Genomic DNA, 18445 nt, shown 5'->3' with positions numbered 1-18445 from the left:
AATAAGCTTGGCCTTTGTCTTGATATTTCCAATAGAATCAAACTGTGTTGGATAATGTTTCTTTACATGTTCCACAGAGTGATAGGATGTGGCATTAACTTCATCACAATTGATGGTGACTAGTTTCAATGCTTCACATGTTGGAAGACCAACTATGGCGGAACATGGTACATCAACAACATAGAATAGTGCATTTATGAAGTTGGATTGTTGAAATTTTATTCGCAAGATTATACTTCCCACACAATGGATAGTTTGGCCATTGTATGCTGATAGCGTAATGTTCTTCACTGGTTTCAATACCTCATTGAACGGTGTTTTGCCAAACATTTGACGGTATGTTCGAATTGGAAGTGTATTTCCTGATGCTCCAGTGTCAATTTGTAGTTTCAAGTTGTGAGTACCTTTAATGTTAGGAACTTGGACGTTTTATTCAGTGTGTGCACTGTCTCGTACAGTTTTTTCTGTTGCCTACGTTGTTCATTTTGGTGACGGCTGTGAGATCGACCTCGTCTTTGGTTATATTCATTTCGTGGTTTGATTTTATCACGCTTAGCTTTCCTACACATACTTCCCCAGTGGCTTTTCGCACCACAATAGCTACACTCATCAAAGTAAGCTGGGCACTTTTTTGGTTTATGGTTTAACCCACAGTTTGAACATGGCTTGTGATGTCTAACCTTTACTGTATGGATGTCAGATGCTATGGTTGTTGAACCTGTTAACCCTTTTATTTGAATGTGGCCTGCACTGATAGCCTCGTATCGTCTGGTTTCCTCAAGTGCAAGATGAAGCTCATACCCTTTTGGTTTCACAAGAAGGTCGTACTGAAATAATTCAAATGGTGTACTTGCAATTAACAGTTCCAGTATTCTTTCCTGGAGTTCATGTTCTTCAAATTCACACTTCAAAGCCAGTGTTTTGCATCGTGTGACAAAATCATCAACATTTTCACTTGGTTTTTGTCTAAACTGCATGAGTTCCAAACGATAAACTCGAAAATTAACTTGGAGTTTGAGTTGCTTTTCGAAGTACTCCCATAATTTGGTCGGTTTTTCTTTGTCGGCTTCCGATAATCCCGATGCGTTCAATCGACGTAGTCCCTCATTTCCGATGCCTCGTTTGATTTTCAGGGCGATTTGTTCGGGATCTGTGATTTCTTCATTGGCACAATAGAGTTGTATAGTTTCTTTAAATAGTTGAAGGTTATATTAAATGTGCCCCCATACATCATCGCTGCACTGAATAATCCGGTTGTCATTGTTGCTAAAGTCGACGAGAGTCACTTTTTGCACCCTTGTTTTGACTTCATACACAATAAATATAGCATATCTTACCGTAATTTCACTAGAAATCCACATTTCGTAAAAGGTACAATTTTTTAATCACAAGATTTTGTTCAAACACATTCAGGTGCATTAGAAATGTTAAAAACCAAATCAATAGCAATTTTTCCTTAAAACGGTAACGTCTGTACCCAGTTTATGGTTATTGTAAGGAGATGCAAAGTGACGTCATTGGAATACTGACGTTATTTAAATTCAAAATTAGCTATATTATTACAATGATTCGCCACAGTAAAATAAAAACTGGTCTACTAACCTTGACCCCTGTCAAATTCCTATAACAAGCAGACAACGCTGTTTACAGGTCGGTATTTTTAAATTTTTCATAATTTTGGACAAAATATTAATTTTAAGTTTTAAAAGATGAACAAAATAAAAAGTACCTTTTGTCAAATATATCATATCACAAAATTACCGTTGGATATGTTTTATTTATTGTGTATGAAGCCAAAAAAGGCGTCCAAAAAATTACTGTCGTCGACCTTAATTGTGGATTAAAAGCTCGTTGGTGAGTAGTGTTCCCGTCTAGTTTTGGTAGCGCGCTCATTAAATTGTAAATATTCGTCACCGTTTTTGTCTGTTTTCATTTCAAATGTTCCACAAAATAGCATTTTAAAGTTACATAACAGTTATCTGCTTTAATAGGCAATTCAAACCACGCACCAACTTTGTTTACATATCGCTAAGGGCATTCCCTGTAACCATGCGCTATAAATAGTATTGTATTTATATAGTAAGATTTAATGGGTATGTAATAAAAATCTATAATCGATTGTGGGGGCACATGTTAACTGATTGTTCCTCCAGTTTAGATTATAGAATAGATGTAAATATGTTGACGCTAGTGTTTCATTTCGAAGGTACATAAAGAAATAAGATATTAAATAGATATTAAAGGTAAAGTTAGCGATGTGTAGGGTTTAAAGGCACATCTCTGAGTTTGCTGCATTGTAAGATGTTTCCGACTAATCAAATATTTCTACGATTAAACTTACATATTACATATATGTTCTTATTTAGAATATCAGTGTCTGTGTCTGGTCGTCTAAATATTTGAAAGAAGCCCAAACTGGCTTTTGTCTTGAAATAAAGAAAGAAAATGAAATTTAACCTAGTACAAATAGTAAAAAGATCAGAAACACGTTTAATATACGGCCACTGATATTTTGTGCTGAAAAATAGATTGTCAAAAACGAAACGCATAGGCGAAATATTCATGGAATTATCTCTTTAATACAAAGTGGCATAATTTCGTTATTTATGATTGTATTACAGTCAAATTTGACATGAGTATGTGACAATGATCTGGCTATTGACTGACGGCAGTGGAGGCTTTTTCGTCACAAAACAGCGTCGCACGAAATCAGTACCTTGTGTGGCCACCAGCAGCAGCAATCACTGCGCGACATCTCCTTTGTATGGACTGAAGGAGTCTCTGAATCCGGGCACGTGCAATCCTCGCCTATTCTTCCTGCAGTGCATGTGACAGTTGCGGAAGCGTCTGGGGGCTCCGGGTCACGCTGACGTACACGTCTGTCCAGTTCGTCCCATAGATGTCCATTGGGGTTGAGACCTGGCGATTATCATGGTCATGGCAGCACATTAATGGTCTCATTATGTAGGAAATCCATTGTTACACGTGTCGTATGCGGCCTGGCATTGTCCTGTTGAAAGAGTTCTCTCTGTCGATCCAAAATGGGAAGCATGTAACCGGGAAGAATTTCATCCCGGTAGCGTACAGCTGTCAGGTTCCCTTGTACGAACACAAGTTATATGAGATGGCTCCCCGCATCATGACACTCCCTCCACCGAATGTGTCAACATGGGCGGGGCAGTTGTTGGCAAGACGTTCATTGCGGTGTCTGTAAACACGTTGTCGTCCATCACGTCGCTGTAGAAGGAAACGTGACTCGTCATAGAACCATACTCGCCGCCAGTTTCCCAAGTTCCACCCCTGTAGGTTCGTGCACCAGCGAACACGTAAATGTCGATGTTGACGTCACAGGACGGGGCCAGCATACGGTCTCCTAACCCGTAAACCAGCTTCTCGGAGTCGGTTCCGAATGGTTTGTGCAGACATCCTTCTCAAACCAGGTATGCGTCCAGCAGTGTTCGTTGCTGTGGCAGTTCGGTGACGCAAGTGCAGAATCCGGATGTAGCAATATTGTGCTGCAGTTGCTATGCGAGGTCTTTCACTTCTGGGCCGGTCTTCAGCTGATTGAAACGGCTGGTACCTGTCCCAGATACGTGAAATGGTGCTCTGATTGACGTTCATATGGCGTGCGACTGTTGACTGCGATTCACCTAACTGGAGGCGGCCTATTGCAATGTTTCGATTCGGCAGGCTTAGTCTTGGCATCTTGTAACTCGTCTATGTCGTAATTGAAATGAGGCATTATTGCGAGCATTGCAGCTTTAAATACACATCACCACCCCATTCTTGTCCCCGAGTTTCACGTGCATTCGCCAAAATCTGACCATTTCACGCCAATTTCCAGCAATCGTCGCACAACGTGCCACAACGTGCGTTAAATTTGTTTTAGGGTGCATTTGGGCATGCTGTCCCATTCCAGGAACATTTCCAAACATGGTCATTCAGCAACATTGTACAAAAAAACCCACACGATATTTTGTAAAATCCAACACTTTTCTTCTTTCCCTATCACCTATGCGTTTCTTTTTTGACAGTATATATTTGATATATAATTACAACCGTTAAAAAGTCTCTGTTAGTCGATAACATGTTAAAAATTGCAGAAAACTCAGGAATGTTCCTTTAAAGGTAATGTTAGCGATGTGTAGTGTTCAACACGACGTTAGGTGTATGGTTCCTATAATTAAAAGTCTTCTTGTGTTCATATAATTCTAACCGATTTTGTAACTGAAAGTTGATCAGTTGTACCAAACGATGGTAATCGATGATCGATGAAGGAAGAACAGTTTTTATTTAACGACGCACTCAACACATTTTATTTACGGTCATATGGCGTCGGACAAATGGTTAAGGACCACACAGATATTGAGAGAGGAAACTTCATGGAAACTTGTCGATTGGCATCAAGGGACCTTTTATATGTACCACTCCACATACAGGATAGTAGATACACGCTTTGGAGCATTGCCAGTAACGAGAAACAGCCCAATGGGACCACCGACGCGATGATAGATGACGATATTTTTAACAGATTCCCAACACTAACTATGGATATTCCGTAATACGGAATGATGCATTCGTGTCCGTTTAATATCATATACTAGTATTCATTTCAACTTATATAATTTCCGTACTTAAATCCAATTAAGGTTCAAGCACGCTGTCGTGGGCACACACCTCAGCTATCTGGACTATCTGTACAAGACAGCGGGTTAGTTGTTAGTCGATTAGTGGTTAGTGAGAGAGAAGAGGGTGTAGTGGGCTTACCCATTGAGCACGCTGACCTGGGCACACACCTCAGCTATCTGGACTGTCTGTCCAAGACAGCTGGTTAGTTGTTAGTCGATTAGTGGTTAGTGAGAGAGAAGAGGGTGTAGTGGGCTTACCCATTGAGCACACTGTCCTGGCCACACACCTCAGTTATCTGGACTGTCTGTCCAAGACAGCGGGTTAGTTGTTAGTCGATTAGTGGTTAGTGAGAGAGAAGAGGGTGTAGTGGGCTTACCCATTGAGCACGCTGACCTGGGCACACACCTCAACTATCTGGACTGTCTGTCCAAGACAGTGGGTTAGTTGTTAGTCGATTAGTGGTTAGTGAGAGAGAAGAGGGTGTAGTAGCCTTACCCATTGAGCACGCTGACCTGGGCACACACCTCAGCTATCTGGAATGTCTGTCCAAGACAGTGGGTTAGTTGTTAGTCGATTAGTGGTTAGTGAGAGAGAAGAGGGTGTAGTGGGCTTACCCAATGAGCACGCTGACCTGGGCACACACCTCAGCTATATGGACTGTCTGTCCAAGACAGCGGGTTAGTTGTTAGTCGATTAGTGGTTAGTGAGAGAGAAGAGGGTGTAGTGGGCTTACCCATTGAGCCCTTATCAACTCGCTCTGGGTTGGAGCCGGTACCGGGCTGCGAACCCTGTACCCCTTCCAGTATATAGTCCGATGGCTTAAACACTGCGCCACCGAGGCCGGTTTTTACTAGTATGCTCTTATAACAAGTTGTTTCAAAACATATCACAATAGCGAAATCGAGTTAAATATTTGTTTAAACAACAAGTTGTAAGATAAGTGGAATCTGACGGACACAAATGTAATATTATCTGTCTGTAAATAACAAATTATGTTCTCACTTACGGAGTTTAAGAAAATAATGGTCTCTTTTCTGAACAGCTAGTATGGACAATGTCTGCTTCGCCGAACTTGAATATTTCCATTTGATGTTTTACAAGGTGTTGGATTTAGCTCAGTCGATTTGATTGTTCACTTGAGGTGCTTGCGTCATAGGATTAAACCACCTCGGTGGATCCATTCAACTGACTGTGTTTTTTCTCGTTCCCACCTGGCACCAGCGTACTACAACTGGTCAAAGGCAGTGGTATGTGTTTTCCTGTATGTTTGAAAGTATATATAAACAATTCCTTGCAGTATTGGGAAACAAAATGTAGCGGGTTTTCTGTGATGACTACGTGTCAGCATTACCAAATGTTTGACATCCAATAGCCGATGATTGATTAATCAATGTGCTCTAGTGGTGTAGTTAAACAAAACAAACTTTAACCTTGATGTGTTACATATTTTAATTTTAGTTACGTAATAAGATGTTTATATTATAGTTGATACAGTCAAAGTTTGTTTGGTTTGATTCTTACTAAAATGGGGAAAAGTTCGTTTTGCTTAACGACAGCACTAGAGCACATTGAATTATTAATCATCGGCTATTGGATGTCACACATTTAGTAATTTTTACATATGGTCTGCAAAAGGAAACCTGCTACATTTTCCGATTAATTTAGTAGAGAGAGAGAGAGAGAGAGAGAGAGAGAGAGAGAGAGAGAGAGAGAGAGAGAGAGAGAGAGAGAGAGAGAGACAGAGAGTGGGGGGTGCGTGTGGGGTGGAGGATACTAGAAATGTTTTTACTATATAAAGATTATTCAAAGCATTAGTTGAACACATTTTATTCAAGGCTACTCTAGTATTCACCTTTTGAAAAAGTCATTATATTTGACTGCTTTCCAGTGCATTCTGTTAAAATAATCCACAAGACGCAAAGGTTAGTAGGTAAGAAATCATTACACATTAACACAAGGGTACGTTTACCAATGGGTAATGACTGGGAAAACTCCCCACATCGCACTTTTGGACAGGTGGCTGTTAGACCAGTCTCGAGTGACCAACAATATAAAAACAGAAAACCGATAACCGTACTGAATATAGAATTATGTAAGAAATATGGAGATTGCAACTTTCAAACTTCAACACTCCGAGCTATGCCTTCGATGAGGAAAGACGTGTCGCTCTGCTCTCTCGAGTTGCCCTCCCCCCCCCCCCCCCCCCCCCCCCCCACACACACACACACCTGGGGAGACTTATTGCAAGCTACGGCTCTTTGTTAGAGTACCGCGTCGCTTACATTGGCTCACGGGCAATCGTGACTTTGGTATATGGCGACGCGGTAACGAACACGACGAAGAGGAAGGGAAGAGGAAGGAGGAAGAGGAAACCTGCACCAGGGACGGCTCAGGGGGGACCTAAACTGGCGGCTCAACCGCCAGCGGCGGTCCTGTCTGCGTCGCCGCCCCCACCCCCGGGACCCGATCAACCAGTGCCAGCCGACGCAGATACCTCTGAACAGACTGAGCCAGCGGACCAGTCGACGCCGCTGTTGGACACAGCGATCTGCGAAACTCCACGGCGTGCGTCTCCCGTTCCAACCCCTTCGAGGCGGTCGGCGTCGAGTCCCCCACCCCCGGGGGGCTCCGCCAAGACCCCTATGGATGGCGCTGCTGTGAAGCGGAAGGCCGTCACCCCACCGAGTAGTGACCAGCCAGCCAAGGCCCGGCCTTCTGCGACCGCCCGGGGCAGGGACGCCGCCTGGAGCCTAGCCATATCCAAGATCAAGGGCCAGTACGCTCGATACTTGGTCGGGGACACCTCGGACACCAGCTCACTGCCGGGAGGCTTTCTTGAGGGCAACTTTAAGAAGTTTCCTGACGGAGTTGAGTGTGCCATCCACGCCATGGAACTACGAGACGGGAAGTTTGGACTTGTGGTGACGTCGCGCCGAGATGATCTCTACAGACAGGGAATACTCTTCGAAGACATGGACAACTACACCATCCACAGAGTACTGAAGATCATCGCCGGTGCCCATTACGTCGAGCTAGCTAAGACCTTGCTAGCCCACCGTTGGAGGAAACTGGTGCCACCGTTCAACGCCAAGCACTTCATCTCGTCGCCAACCGTTCCAAGGGCTTAGTTGGACTTTAATTATTATTATTATTATTATTATTTTTTTTTTTTTGTAAACAGTCCGACGCACTTTATTTTGGCAGCCCGTCTAAATTGCTCAAATCACCTTAAAACCCTTTCGGTCGAGCAGTCTTTGTTCTTTGGACTTTGGATTTTTGTCCAGACATGAGTTGTATGAATGAGTTCATTTTGGCTTTAGGTCTTTGACCTAACTACTAAATTCGTACTCCAAATTCCGCCCACCTTAAACTCTCGCACTCCTCCCCCCCCCCCCCCCCCCCCCCCCCGGACCGGACCATTTAGATCGGACTTTAAACTTTTAGACCTCCGTTCAAAATTATATGTCGAAATTATTCTCTTTTTTTTAATATTATTAAATAGTCCAATCCTCTCTTCTTTCTCTTATTTATTTTTGGACTGTCCATCTAAAATGCTCCAAATTATATAAATATTCGGCCCATTCGGCCCATTCTGCCCATTTTCAACTCCATCCTCCCCTCACCCCTCATAATTGGGATGGTATTTTTTAATACTGTAATGTTTATGTATTTTTTTATATACTGTGTATTAATAATGTGCCATAAGCCTTGACCTTCAAAAATCCATATAGTAATGATTGTGAAATATTTTTAAAAATCTCTATAGTAATGACTGTGAAATAGTTTTTTAAAATTGATATAGTAATGAGTATGAAAAAAAAATGAAAAACTCAAAAAACCCCACAAAAAACACACTTAGTAATGAGTGTGAAATAGAAAAAAAAATCCATATAGTAATGAGTGTGAAATAATTTTTAAAATCCATATTTTAATGAGTGTGAAATATTTTAAAAGTCCATATAGTAATGAATGTGAATTATTAACAAATTCATTTAAGAATTGAACGTTATATTTTTGTCCTTCATGCGATGATAAACCGTTTTACACACTGTATGAATGGCGTAGCACGTTAGCGCGAAAACGTTCATGCATACGTGTGAAAAAATGTTTTGGTGTTTATCATTGCATGAAAGTCAAAAATATAACGTTCAATTCGTATAATTCCAAATGCATTAAACCCAATCAAACTCTATTCCATAATGATTTACAACTGTATCAATACACAAATAAGGGAATTCCCTTAGAAAGTTACATTCATTTTGTTCTGTCAAATCTTCGATTCATTATACAAAAAGTTATAAAATTTAAAAATAACTGAACATCAACTGATAACGCAAAAAAAAATTTCTTTCAAAAATATCAAACGATAATTAATTAAGAATTGGACGATCTATATACTTATATGGAAGATTTGATGTAAAGCGGTTAGAGTATGAATTTTCAACTAATTAACATAAGGGAGAGCATCACATTATGTAGAAGATTTATCAATTACTATATTAAAATTGCAGTTGTCGAAAGTTGAATTAGTGAAAAGTGAATGTGAAGATTGACTTAAAAGGGATAAAGTGGTTAAGGTGTACTGTGTGTGTGGATTTCAAAGGAAGTTTGTGATTGTGTGATATTATTCTCGGAAAGGACAGGTCGCGTAATTGTGCACGAAGGCGTATGCGTTTTCGCCAGTGTAAGTTATGAATTTGATGTTTTTGTCAAATGTGATAGAGCTGCGCTCATGTCTCTCTTTTGATTTGTTCTTTATAACCGGAGTTGTTTAAAGCCTGAATTGCGGTGGCTTAATGTAAAGTTTCCACGAAAACTTTCGTGTCTGTCATCCGACATTGTAATTGTCGTCTGTCAGTTTGTCATTGTTTTTATTTCTGTACCGAAAAAGTGCAGTTTTCACGTGTGTGTTTTTGATAACGTGATAGCATTTTAACCAATCCAGAGGCTTATTGCAAAACAGTAATTATAAAATTGAGAGAAGGTTTGTGATTGTGTGATATTATTCTCGGAAATTACAGGTCGCGTAATTGTGCACGAATGCGTATGTGTTGTCGCGCATGTAAGTTGTCGATTTGGTGTTTTTGTCAAATGTGACAGAGCTGCGCTCATGTGTTTCTTTTGATGTTTTGAGCATTCTCTGCTATAACCTCTAATAGCATATTCGTTTTTGTGGCCTGTCATATACATTATGTGTCTCAGTTCAAAACCGGAGTCGTTTAAAGCCTGAAATGCGGTAAAGTATCCACCAAAATTTCAATGTCATCCGACATTGTGATTGTTGTATGTCAGTTTGTCACTGTCACTCACAGTGCAGATGATATTGGGATAAAAATATACTCTTCAAAAAAAGAAACGCATAACTGGTATTTGTTAGGATTGGATTGCAAATTTATAGCATCATATCTTTGCTCAATACCAGAGCAGTAAAATTGAAACTTGTTAAACATGATCAGATCATCACTTGGAATGAAATCGTCTATCAAATCAACAGGATTAAGCCGCCGTATCAAGGTCACGGTCATGGACACTAATATCGAGTATGAGTCCCATGAGCAGCAATGACGGCTTGGCACCTCCTACGCATGGAATCAAATAATGCTTGAATCACAGGCTGGGGAATTGTAGCCCATGTTTGTTACAAAGCCTGGAGCAGCTGGGGTAGCGTTTGTGGCGCAGGGTTACGTTGTCGTAAACGTCGATCTAGTTCATCCCACAGGTGCTCGATGGGGTTAAGTTCAGGTGATTTTGAAGGCCATGGCATCACTCCGACATTGTGTTGATTCAGGAAGTCTGTTGTTATACATGCGCTATGTGGTCGTGCATTGTTATGCTGGAAGATGACATTTTCTGCGTTGATGAAAGGTATGGCGTGACGCTGGAGAATTTCGTTGCAGTAACGTTGGGCTGTTACATGACCTGGGACATGTACAAGGTCTGTTCTGCCAGTGTAAGTGATGGCCGCCCATACCATAACCCCCCCCCATATCTGTCCACCTGCCGCACACAATTATTGGTATAACGCTCCTTACGTCGTCGGTAAATTCTAGCTCTGCCGTCGGCGCGTTGAAGCAAAAAACGCGACTCGTCGCTGAAAGCCACTCTTCGCCACTGCTGTCGACGCCATATCAGACAACGTCTGCACCATGTAAGCCGTAGATGCCTATATTGTGCGGTTAAAATTATCCGTCTAGCTGGTCTTCTAGCTCGGATATTGGCTTCACGTAAACGGTTTCTTACGGTCTGGTCCGAAATTCTTCGCATCCCAGGTATGGCAGAAGTTGATGATGAAGCAGTTAGGAATCTGTCACGTAAATGTAGACGTATGTATCTGTCTTGCGCCGGTGTGGTAACTCTGGGACGACCGGATCTGGGGCGGTCACGTGACACTCCAGTTTGCTGATAACGGTGCCAAAGCCTAGATATTGTACTTTGAGATGTGTTGAAAAGACGTGCAACTGTTGGTTGCGATTCCCCGGCTTCCATACGGTCAATTGCGTTGTTACCTTGTGGTTCTGTCAGCCTGGGCATAATTTCAACGTTACGTAGCGACACTATCGATAATGCCTGTATGAATGTAACTCAATTTTCTGTCAAGGGGTAGTGCACGTGCTGTACGTGCATGATTTGAACGTGATAAATGTGAGCTCTGCAACCATTATTATGGATATTGTGAAAAATATATTTGCATGTGCTGACGTCAAATCATGCGTTTTGTCAGCTTCAGAATTGCATGATATCATATCCACTAGCTATAGAATAAGATAATACTAAAACATTCACTATTGTGTTATTTCAAAATTAATGTTATGAAAAATATGCTCTATGCGTTTCTTTTTTTGAAGAGTATATAAACGATGGAATCCTCGGGGATTTCATTGTTGACACAATTGATAAAAAGTAGTTCCGGTAATAAGATTCTGTCTTTATTTGTTGACCGAAAAAGTGCAGTTTATACAAGCATGTTATACGTTCATGGAATAATGAACGGTTGCTTTTTTTCTTTTTTAGATCAAGTGATATCATTTTAACCAATTCAGACGCCTATTACAAAACCGTAATTATAAAATGGAATTATAAAAGTAATGAGAGAACAAAAATCATATGTGAAATATTACAATTGCTGTTCCCATACTTTTTAGCCAATTCCATGTTCATTAGGTTTAAATCTTCTTCTTTTTTGTTCGTTTGTTTGTTTTTTATTGTTTTGTCACATGATATAAGCATGTATTATTTACAGATAATATTAGCCAAACGAGTGAAACTGGATCCAGAATGTCAGAAGAGCATTGTGATGCAATCCGAGTTAACTGGACCTACCTGTTGGGCGAAATCGATTCTGACAGTCTTGTAGACTACCTTTTCGAGAAAAATATTTTCTCCCTGAGAGACCTTGACGACATAAGCCAGCTAGATACAACTAGAGTTAAAAACAAGAGTTTCCTCAGGAAACTTCTCAGTGCTGGGCCAAACGCATATCCTGAATTTCTAGTTGCTCTCGAAAAAGAAAACCAGAAACATGTTGCTCATCACCTCCAACAACGTAAGTGCATATATCCATTTAGTCCATGACAGGGTCCGACAGAAGGGCAGGATTCACAGCGCTGTTGGTATAACCACCCGTTTTGATAGCCAACGCACATTTCCAGGGCAGTTATATGTTTACATAATTGTCAAGGAGTAACTATATATAAAACATTGTAAAATATTTATAAAGACATTAAGGATGATCAAACTCGGTGCATGGAAAGTTACTGGGTTATGTAATTCAAATATGTTAACACTATTCAAATTGTTTGTTGGTCAATACAAGATTTCCGCCGGTTAGCCCCATTATATATATTCATACAAAGAGGGAACCTCACCCTAAACCTAAATCTAACTTTAAAAATGTCCCTTAAAACTAACCCTAACCCCAAAACTAACCTTAACTAATAGGGGTAATGGTCGACTATGTTTTTGATTGTGAAGACTGACTTGAAAGGGATAAAGTGGTTTCATTGTTACTGTGCATTTGCATTTGAGAGGAAGTTTGTGATTGTGTGATATTATTCTCGGAAATGACAGGTCGCGTAATTGTGCACGGAAGCGTATGTGTTTTCGCACGTGTAAGTTGTCGATTTGGTGTGTTTGCCAAATGTGACAGAGCGGCGCTCATGTCTCTTGTTTGATGTGTTGAGCATTCTCTCTGCTATAACTTCTAATAGAAGATTCGTTTTTGTGACCTGTCATATACATTATGTGTCTCAGTTCAAAACCGGAGTCATATAAAGTCTGAGTTGCGGTGGCTTGATGTAAAGTTGGCACCGGAATTTTCATGTCTGTCATTCGACATTGTGATTGTCATCTGTCAGTTTGTCACTGTCACTCACAGTGCAGACGATATTGTGATAAAAATAGAAATGATGGAATCCTCCAGGATTTCGAGTTGACGTAATTGATACAAAGTAGTTCCAGTACTAAGATTCTGTTTTGTTTACCGAAAAAGTGCAGTTTATACGTTCATGGAAGAATGAACGTTTTTTTTTTTTTTTTAGATCAGGTGATAGCATTTTAACCAATCCAGACGCTTATTACAAAACAATAATTATAAAATGGAATTATAAAATAACGAGAGAACAAAAGTCATATAGTAATGGGTGTGAAATATTACAATTGCTGTTAACATATTTTGTTTAGCCAAATTCCATGTTCTTTAGGTTTAACTCTTCTTGATTGTCTGTTTGTTTTGGATTGTTTTGTCACATGATATATGCATGTATTATTTACAGATAATAATATTAGGCAAACGAGTGAAACTGGATCCAGAATGTCAGAAGAGCATTTTGATGCAATCTGCGCTAACTGGACCTACCTGTTGGACGAAATCGATTCTGACAGTCTTGTAGACTACCTTTTCGAGAAAAGGATTTTCTCCCTGAGAGACCTTAACGACATAAGCCAGCTACATACAAAGAAAGTTAAAAACAAGAGCTTTCTCAGGAAACTTCTGACTGCTTCGCCAAATGCATATCCTGAATTTCTAGTTGCTCTCGAAAAAGAAAACCAGAAATATGTTGCTCATCACCTCCAACAACGTAAGTCCATATATCCATTTAGTACATGAGCCAGAGGGGTTAGTCGGTTCCACCTATGGATTTGGGGGGGGGGGGGGGGGGGCATGATAAAATGGCAGGATTTACAGCGCTGTTCGTGTAACTACCCGTTTGATAGCCAACACACATTTCCAGGGCAGTTATATGTTTACATAATTGTCAAGGAGAAAATATATCTAAAACATTGTAAAATATTTATAAAGACATTAAGGAAGATCAAACTGGGTGCATGGGAAGTTAATGGGTTATGCAATTCAAATATGTTAACACCATTTAAATCGTTTGTTGGTTAATACAATTTCCCGCCCGTTACCCCCATGATATTAATATATATTGATATAAAGAGGAAACCTCACCCTTACCCTAAATCTAACTTTACAAATATCCCTAACAGCAACCATAAAACTAATTATAACCCCAACACTAACCTTAACTAATACGGGTAATGGTCGAATATGTTTTTGATGGTTAGTATCTCACATAAAACTGTTTCTATAACAGTATTTTTCAGAAGACATTTCACATAACGTTTTGACTCAGCACCTCAAATATTTTCATGGTTGGTTCCTATTGCAACAGAAGCTTATTTGGACATCCCGTTATGATTTACAGCCTGTAAATTAATCTATTCTGAATGATGTTCTATGCAATTATATATTTTGTAACCCGACCCTCATTTTCTCAACAGCAATATTTCAATGAAATTGTTAACAAAGTAACGACATAAAGAAACATTATTAAATATGTTTTAAGGCGGACAAGGCAAAATAAGGGAAACGAAAATTGGTGACACATAAATTTCAGAAATAGAATCAATGGTGCCATCCTTTCAGGGTTATGGTCTTTTATAACACTTTGTTTTTTACACTTAGTAATAGAATTTCCACCATTACACAACAGTAATTTCATTTAAGGTTTCGTCAACAAATGCTGTGGCCAATGGAGGTGCAGGCATATTTATCAAGCTCCCTTCAAGAAATACCCTAACTGCAAAAGTACCAACCGGCACCCACAGTTCCAACTACAATGCAGAAACCCATGCACTTATTCAGGCTGCTACAATGATCAAGGATGCAAAAGAAGACTGTCAACAAGTTGTCTTCCTCACAGATGCTCTCTCAGTCCTACAAGCCTTGCAAGGGGAAAAACTTCCTCACCTGAATGAAGCCATGCAAGAGGTAGCAAAGGAAAGACGAGTAGCTCTACAGTGGATCCCAGCACATTGTGGGATTCCAGGAAATGAGGAAGCAGACAGGCTAGCCAAGCTAGGAGCTAATCATGTACAGCCCAGCAACAACATTAGCTTCTCAGAGAAGAAAACCTTGATAAAGGCAGCCAACAGACCCAGGACAGAACAAGATGATTACCACCTTCTCAGTCGCTTGGAACAAGTAACTCTGTTGAGACTCCGGACAGGCCACAACCGACTGAATGCTCACATGTTCAGAAAGTTTAAACTTGCAGCAACACCAACCTGCAGTTGTGGCCTGGAAGACCAAACAGCAGAACACATCTTACAGGCGTGTCCAATTCATCAAGACCTGAGACAAGCTGAGTGGCCAATCGAAACTGCCATACACACCAAACTCTATGGAAAGAGAGGCGAACTGGAAAAAACAGCTCATTTTATCTTACAGACTGGACTATTGGTCTAAATTGTGAAAGAGAAAAAAAAAAAAAAAAAAATATTTAAGGTTTAAACTGACAGCCTCAAATATTCTCTTTTATGGCTTTTCTTGAACAAATACTACTTGGGTCCTACGCGTAAAGTGAATTTGAAGTTATATGTTGGTGAGACTCCATTAAATTGATCTCTCAATTTAGTACAGCCGTTGTTTTCATCAACAACATTACAACTACAGTTGTGTGGTCTGGTGTTTGTTTGCTTGTTTGTTTGCTTGTTGTTGTTTTTGGGTTGTTGTTTTTTTTGTTTTTTGTTGTTGTTGTGTGTGGGGTGTGTTTTTTTCTTTGTTTTTTTTGCTTTTTACAAATTGTTATTCCATAGATTATAACTAGTTAATGACGTCGGATATCTGCTTTATCCTGTGAAGGTAAGAATGAGAAATTGTACGAGGCTCTGCCGAGCAGAATTTCTCATTCAGCCTGAACAGGATAAAGCATATATCCGACGTCATTAACTAGTTATTATCTTTATCATGCAGACCATACACATTAAGGGAAAAAGCTAGAATGTCTGTTATTTTAGGCACATTATACGATGACCTACAGTTCAAATGAACGATTGTGTAATGTAGCTATGCGTGTGATGTCACACGAGTGACGTCAACAGTCATATCCTGCTAGCATTGCTTTATCCGTCATCGTATGCAGTCAATGGAAACGGTGGTTGCAGGATATGTTTTGTTCAGGCAAAACAAAGAATAATGTAATAAAAACACAACAAAATCTGCTTTCAAAAGGAAAATTGGTCATTACATGTTTTAACTACGTCATATAAAGTTACCAAGATTTTTTGTAGACTGTCTAGTGGTATCGTTAAGCAAAACAAATTTAAACGTGTAACATATGTAGTAGCATCAATTCTAGGGTTGGAGCAAATGACAACTCGACTTGCAAATTTGGGCGTAATTTATGTATAGTGCAGCGGAATAGTGAAAATTATAGAAACATTGTGCCTGTGATAATAAAAACAATAATAGATATATGCCATTACACATCATATAGGGTTGCTGGTAGGGGAAAATACCAGGGGCAAATTCAGAACATAAAGTAAATGGAATTATATATCGTAATGAAGTAAAGGTTGCTCACTCACCGTTCATACTATCTACATTGTAATCAAACATGCAACATGGATACTGATTATTAAACAATGAATTACACAGTGGGCATTTCAACAATTACGTAACGCTCTATGGTGGACTATGGGGGTACGTTACGAACGTTATGAAGGAGGGGAGGGGTTGTTTGTCAAGATCTACTTACCGGTAACGTCTTTAAAACAATGTGATTTTTTAAATGATAATATAAATACCTCCCACCTCCCTCATGCAATCAATTCTGAAATTGACCTCATTTGAAATTCATGATTGAGTAAAAACTAAACAATGTCATTGTTACAAATTATTCATTTAATCCAGTAGCATAAGCCGCATAGGGTGTATAACACCAAATACAATCCCATAGATCACCATAGTAACATATGGCGCTATAACTGTTACATACAATGTATCAATGAACATACACAAAACATATATAAATACTAGAACTCCTCACCCTTGAAATAAATCACAGAACATGGGGAGGTCAAGCTGCTAGTTTCTGAGATAACATGAAGCGTCATTCACAACCGCGGTCCCGCACAAACATTGACAGGCTTATTTTTATGACACCCCACCTATCTTTCAAGCATCACAGTACGTGGTACACTAACACTGGTTCAAATCAAATCACAACAAGTTATTGGTCACATAATACAATACTTTATTATAACAAGTCCTGCCACATATGTCACCAATGGCATCCGAGGAACCATGACGTGCTGCATCAAAAGTTGGGTGCACCTCGAACTTTGACCTGGACGAGATGCCATTTGGTAGACTATTACCTGTATACTGTTATGATGGTTACACATGCATAACTGATACAAAATGAGTAGTGTGACTAGTAACATTTTAAGCTTGGCGAGTAACATTTTAAGCTATCCAAAGAAAAATAAGGTATAAAAACGAGCGTAGAGCACTGAATTTATAGGTACGTCTATTTCATATATAGTTTGTTAAACATCCAAGGTCATATTCTGAATGAGGGAGGGTTCTCGTTGGGAAAGGGTGGTGTTTCTCTCTGTTTACTATATTATTTGTGTTGTTTAATTTCTGAAATTTAATTATGAATTTCTAGTATTACTAAATTCAATTAATGGATTTGTTTTTTTCATTCAATTAATACGATTTGTTATTTTATAAGTAGTACAAGTAGTCCAGAACCATACAACAGACAATCATAACTGTCATAATTGTGCACCTTCTTACAATGATTCCATGCATATATGCGAGCCACTATTTGTTTATATAATATTTTAGTATGCTTAGCTTTAATAGAAGTGGCAAACACATATTTTAACATTCGGCAAGTCACGGTGAAGATAATTATATCGTGTTCTTTAGTTTTCTTCATATTGACATGACAGCCCTTAAAGGGTAGGGGATCTTCTTGATGGACATGATTGGAGAGATGTCCTTGTATAGGTTGGAGTTGCCTGCTTAGGTACGGCAGATTATTTCTTAATAGCCGTCATTGTAACACGCACTCGTAAAGCTCACCAAGTCTCAGCTTGTAGCCTGCACATAATGCTGTCAAAAGCATGTACATATTACAGCGGCAGACTTGTAGAAGACGAGCATCCAATATCAATCAAAGATTATCAGTATCAGAGCTGAAGCAAGTCCCCATTTTTAATTTTGTTTCATAGTTCGTGAGATGTAAGTGAAGTAATAATGTTTATTTGAGAGCCATACTTCCTTTTGTACTTTGATGCCCTGACCAATATTGTCCCATTCTTCTTTCCATTAGATCACACAAATTATGCCAGGTGGATTACAGTCCATTTGAGAAATTTGGTGACACTTACAAAATGCCACCCCCTTGTGTATGTTGAATTGGTAGCAGGGAGATTGACAGTCAGGAAGGCAGCACGCCCATGTTTTGCTATTGCCATTAACCAGGCCTTTGAACGAAATACAAAATAATGCTGCTGTGAA

At 39.6% G+C, this 18445-nt stretch overlaps 1 protein-coding gene across 1 annotated transcript in view; it reads left to right on the top strand.

Annotated features, from left to right (window-relative positions):
* The window catches only part of LOC121386529, a 34890-nt gene extending 19988 nt beyond the window's left edge, over positions 1-14902 (top strand). The window contains exons 3-5 of the mRNA XM_041517464.1: positions 11870-12172; positions 13401-13706; positions 14639-14902. Of these exons, the coding sequence (XP_041373398.1) occupies positions 11870-12172; positions 13401-13706; positions 14639-14889 (860 nt within the window). The 3' untranslated portion in view covers positions 14890-14902. The remainder of the gene's footprint in view (positions 1-11869; positions 12173-13400; positions 13707-14638) is intronic.
* The last annotated feature ends 3543 nt before the right edge of the window (positions 14903-18445 follow it).

This window comes from Gigantopelta aegis, chromosome 12, assembly GCF_016097555.1.
Source record: "Gigantopelta aegis isolate Gae_Host chromosome 12, Gae_host_genome, whole genome shotgun sequence".
Lineage (NCBI taxonomy): Eukaryota > Metazoa > Mollusca > Gastropoda > Neomphalida > Peltospiridae > Gigantopelta > Gigantopelta aegis.
Note: the sequence above shows the minus strand (reverse complement) of the source record. Positions and strands in the feature narration are given on the sequence as shown.